Source organism: Equus asinus, chromosome X, assembly GCF_041296235.1.
Source record: "Equus asinus isolate D_3611 breed Donkey chromosome X, EquAss-T2T_v2, whole genome shotgun sequence".
Classification (NCBI taxonomy): domain Eukaryota; kingdom Metazoa; phylum Chordata; class Mammalia; order Perissodactyla; family Equidae; genus Equus; species Equus asinus.
Genome location: NC_091820.1, coordinates 116,350,010 through 116,354,929, shown reverse-complemented (window position 1 = coordinate 116,354,929; position 4,920 = coordinate 116,350,010). Strand labels below are relative to the sequence as shown.

The following is a 4,920-nucleotide window of genomic DNA, read 5'->3' as shown; positions in this document are numbered from 1 at the left end:
CTCTTCCTCTTCACCTCCAGAGGGCTCTGAGGTACAGCGGAGGCTAACAGCTCCATGGAAGCCCCCCTTCCCTATCAGCGTGGCCTGCCGTGTTCTCAAGGCTGTGAGTGATCAAGGCGTCCCAGACATCACCTCGGCCAGAAAGTGGGACCCGACGACCCGCGTTTGGAACAGATCCGTCAGGGCACTCCAGTGCAGGAGCTCAGAGACTTCAATTAGAGGTGAAAAAAATATATTTATTTGATTGAAACTAAGATACCAGCAGAGGGGCTGAGAGAGGAGTGGCTGCAGAAGGAACCTAAGCGGGCGGGTCGCCCTGCCACTACCAAACATCCCCATCCTCCACTAAGTTCAATATCTAAACTTAGCCAAGTGTCTCTTGGGTTGCATCAAGTGAACATTTGTTTCTTCGTTCAGACAATTGTCCGGGTCCCTTCTAGCCTCATACTTGACTATATTTTAGGTTTCAGATTTTATTTGAGTAGGGATTTAAGAAGGCTGGTTGGTTGCTGTTCTCAGAATGATGTAATATCCCGTGTCACTTAATAGGGGTCCAGGACAGAAGCTCATGCCAGCTTGCGGGTCCTGGAGAGCAGGCCCTCAGTACATCCCCGGCCCCACGGATCACCCCCCCGCCTCCGCCCGGCCTGCGCTCCCTCCCACCGCTCCAGCTCGCTCCTTGCCCACGCCTCCCGCTGCCTCCGCCCCTCACTCTCGGCCCCCCGCGTAGTCCTCGTCCCACACACACTTCACTCCCGCCGCGCTCCGCCCGCACTCGGCCCGCACTCGGCTCCCTCCGGCACGCGGTCGTCGCCCGCCCCGGCGCCCTCGCCGCCGCCGCCGCCGCCGCCGTTCCCCGAACTCGGTCGGCTCCGCGCCCCGCGGGCGTCCCCGCCGCTTGGCCCGAGAGCCCGCGCTCCCGCCTGACGCGAGGCGCCGCCGTCCCCGCCGCCACGGCCAGCACGGGTGCCACGCGCCGCCGCCGCCGCCGCGCCGCCGCTCGCCCGCCGCCCCCCATGGCCCCGCAGCAAACAGGTAGCAGGAAGCGGAAAGCGCCGGCGGTCGAGGCGGGCGCCGCGAGCTCGTCGTCGCAGGGCTCGGCGGCGGCGGGCAGAGAGGGACCGCTGCTGCTCAAGAAGCAGAGGCGGCCGGCGACGCGGCGCTCGCTGGTGCCCTACCTGAAGGGCCGCGAGGTGGGCGCGCGGGGCTGCGCCGGGCTCCTGGGCTTCGAGGGCGAGCTGCGCGGCTACGCGGTGCAGAAGCTGCCCGAGCTGCTGCGGGAGCGCGAGCTGGCCCTGGGCACCCTCAACAAGGTGTTCGCGTCGCAGTGGCTGAACGCCAGGCAGGTGGTGTGTGGCACCAAGTGCAACACGCTCTTCGTGGTGGACGTGCAGTCGGGCCAGATCACGCGCATCCCCCTCATGCGGGACCGGGAACCCGGGCCGGCTCGGGCCCAGCCGAGCTGCGGCATCCACGCCATCGAGTTGAATCCCTCCAAGACGCTTCTGGCCACGGGGGGCGAGAACCCCAACAGTCTGGCTGTCTACCAGCTGCCCACCCTGGACCCCGTGTGCCTGGGCGACCGCCTCGGCCACAGGGACTGGATCTTCGCCATCGCCTGGATAAGCGACACCGTGGTCGTGAGCGGTTCCCGCGATGGCACCGTGGCTCTGTGGCGGATGGACCCTGAAATATTCAATGGCAGCATCGCCTGGCACAACGACGCGGGGCTCCCCGTGTACGCCCACATCCGTCCAAGGGACTTGGAGACCATCCCCAGGGCCAACACCAACCCCAGTAACCGCAAGGTACGGGCCCTGGCTTTTAATCGCAAGAACCAGGAGCTGGGAGCGGTGTCCCTGGACGGCTACTTCCACCTGTGGAAAGCCCGGAGCACCCTGTCCAGGCTGCTGTCCATCAGGCTGCCCTACTGCCGAGAGAACGTGTGCCTAACCTACTGCGACGAGTTGTCCCTGTACGCGGTGGGCTCCCAGTCCCACGTCTCCTTCCTGGATCTGCGCCATGGTCACCAAAACATCCGGCCCCTGTGCTCTCGAGAGGGCGGCACGGGCGTGCGCTCGCTGAGCTTCTACCAGCACATCGTCACCGTGGGCACGGGCCACGGCTCCCTGCTCTTCTATGACGTCAGAGCCCAGAAGTTCCTGGAGGAGAAGGCCTTGGCCAGCCCGGACTCCTCTCCCGGGCCCGCAGCGAGGAAGCTCAAGCTCACCTGTGGCAGAGGCTGGCTCAACCACGATGACCTGTGGGTGAACTACTTTGGCGGCGTAGGCGAGTTCCCCAACGCGCTCTACACCCACTGCTACAACTGGCCTGAGATGAAGCTCTTCGTGGCTGGGGGCCCTCTCCCTTCAGGCCTCCATGGGAACTACGCAGGCCTCTGGAGCTAAGGATGGCCGCCCTGTTCTCAAAGTGCCCAGATTACCTTCCAGTCCCCTCCCACTTTCCTTCTTCATGCTGTGTTTGTGTTTTTAACTGTGAGTTTCGTCTTCAAAGTGAATCATACCCAATTTACCTGTGCTTAGTGTATTAGGCAGAGAGAGAGGTGGGGGGGTGTCTTTTAGGCAATTAGAAGTTGGCTTTAATACTTTTCTACACCTCTCCAACACCATCTTTTTGAGTTCTTATTCAAAGATTTTTGGCTAATTCTTAGTTGTGTTCTCTTTTTGAGTCATTTACATATTCTCTTTAATGCTGTGTGCTCATGGTTTGACGGTTGTGTATTTTTTTGTTACTAGTATTACAATAATATTTTTAGGTATTTTTCATTGCAGATAGATAGTATATTAAGAACATATTTTTAAAAACAGGGTTTGTACATCTGTTCTGGAAAGCTAGCCATAGTTTTAGAGCATTGTTTCAATTGGAAAATACATTCCAAGTTCTAGATTACCAACTTTTGGAAACATTCCATTTGTAAATCGTAATCTTAGTGTTTATAGTGTGTAAGATGTCGGTGCTAAACATGCTTTTTAAAAAGTTTATTCTCTTTGAAAAGAAGTTGTCATAGAATCTTGTTTTTTGTACTAAAATCTCAGTTTGTCAGAATACTTCAGGAATGCAAGAATTCTGCTGATTGAATGTTCAGAATTAATCTGAAAACCTACTTAATCTTTTTCTCCTTCAACCCTTAAGTTTTCATGACCAGTTGTTAAGTAGATAAATGAATGTGTATTTTTTCACTTCTTGCCTTAATACTATCAGTACTTGTGAATATATTTGAATGTTTGTTGTTTAAGGAACTTGCACAGAGTTTCAGTGCCATCATTCAAAGCAGGGATTCTAAATGTAAAAATGTAGAATGTATGGCAGGCTGGGCAGAATGTATACTGATCCAGGATGCAGACTGGATATTTTTGCTATTGCTGTTTTTAATACCAAATATTGTATTTGAGCATACTTTAAATTTTCCAGTTCAGCTAAACAGTTAAATCATAAGAAAAAACTGCAAAGAAGACAAATGAGCCCAGTCCCTACTCCTTCTGAAAAAGATTCTTAATTTGTAAAATCCAAATTAATAAGATTTTGTGAATCTAAAGATTCTTGCTTAAAGTAGAATAAATATATTGTTAAAATGTAGTGATGTTATAACCCTCAATGTGATAATTTACGATTATCAAGGACACAGGAAGTTTGTTTCAAGAAGATGGGCTGGAGATTAAAAATAAAAGGGATTAGGTTGAAGAAAGGTACTTTGGAGCTCAGATAAATACGAATCATGTATTGTTAGGAAAACAGGTTGTACTTCTCCATATGTGAGAATGTTGGAAGTGAGATGGGAGACTGGCCCTTCCTCAAAACTGGCCAAGTTGCGCTGGCCTTGGATTAATATTGTGGCATGGTTGTTTTTCCTTCAATGTTTTGGCACTCAGATGCTGCCTTGGTGTCTGTCTACTACATGCCTTCAGTTGCAAATCTGAACCAAGTAATATAATGAACAGTACTAAAAGTGAGTTAAGAAATACAGGAAAACTAATCTTTTGTTTACATAGATTATTTTAACAGTTTATATAGTTGGTGTTATATAGCAGTAAAATGTTATTTGTGTGCATGTATATGTCTCCAACTCAGTTGTAAATGTCTTGAGAGCACAGAATATAACGCTCATCTTTGTATTCTCTCATTTCTCCACTATTGCCTAGCAAATCATAGGCAATCAGTAAATATTTACTGAATGAATGCATTTGCCTTTGGAGACCTAAAGTTCAAGGCTATGAAAAATAAATAAGTGCATAAATACATAAATAAATAAAAATTTACTCTTAAATAGTATGGAGTCCTATTTTGTTTCCCCTCACCCTTGTTTTCTTAAAATTTGCCCTAATTCATTCATTTCCAGGTCAGGCCATGGTACTTATCCATTCATAATTTCCCCTATATGTGATACAAGAAGATAAAGAAAAATGTATATTTTTTAGATGGCGCTGGAATTTAATATTTTCACCTGCAAATACTTAGATTTGAAGATTTTTTTAAAATGTTTTTTTCAGAAATTAGTTCTTGAAAGATCCTTTTTTGTAGGCAGTTTGTCTTATTACTTAAAAATATATATTATCTAAAAACTTCTTTAAATACTTTACTGGAGCATTCACTGCCTGTCTTGTAGGTTATAGGGTATTTTTATGGTATTTTGTCATTGTTTTGGGACATTAGGAGAACATTTTCAGAGGAAATGACACTTTCTGTGTGAGGAGGGGTTTTAAGGAAGAAATAGAAGGAACGTCTCTACTCTGATTTTTTCTCTGGCTTGGCCCTTAACTTCACCACTGACTAACTCTTAAGTTTCTTATAATTTAGGGTATATTTTTTTGTTGACAGATCACATGACTTACCTTTTAAAAAACTAAACAGCCTAAGTGTATGTATTTGTATTATGCAGTTTAATTATTTTGAAATATTTTC

The 4,920-nt window shown here is 48.6% G+C and overlaps 1 protein-coding gene across 1 annotated transcript; it reads left to right on the top strand.

Moving 5' to 3' along the window:
- The first annotated feature begins 741 nt into the window (after positions 1–741).
- Positions 742–4,275, top strand: LOC106846741 (DDB1- and CUL4-associated factor 12-like protein 2). Its single transcript, XM_070502214.1, has one exon. The coding sequence runs from the start codon at positions 1,017–1,019 to the stop codon at positions 2,406–2,408; it is 1,392 nt and encodes a 463-aa protein (XP_070358315.1). The 5' UTR covers positions 742–1,016; the 3' UTR covers positions 2,409–4,275.
- Positions 4,276–4,920: the final 645 nt, after the last annotated feature.

Coding starts and splice junctions, on each gene's coding strand:
- LOC106846741 (XM_070502214.1), top strand. CDS start 1,017: ATGGCCCCGCAGCAAACAGGTAGCAGGAAGCGGAAAGCGCCGGCGGTC.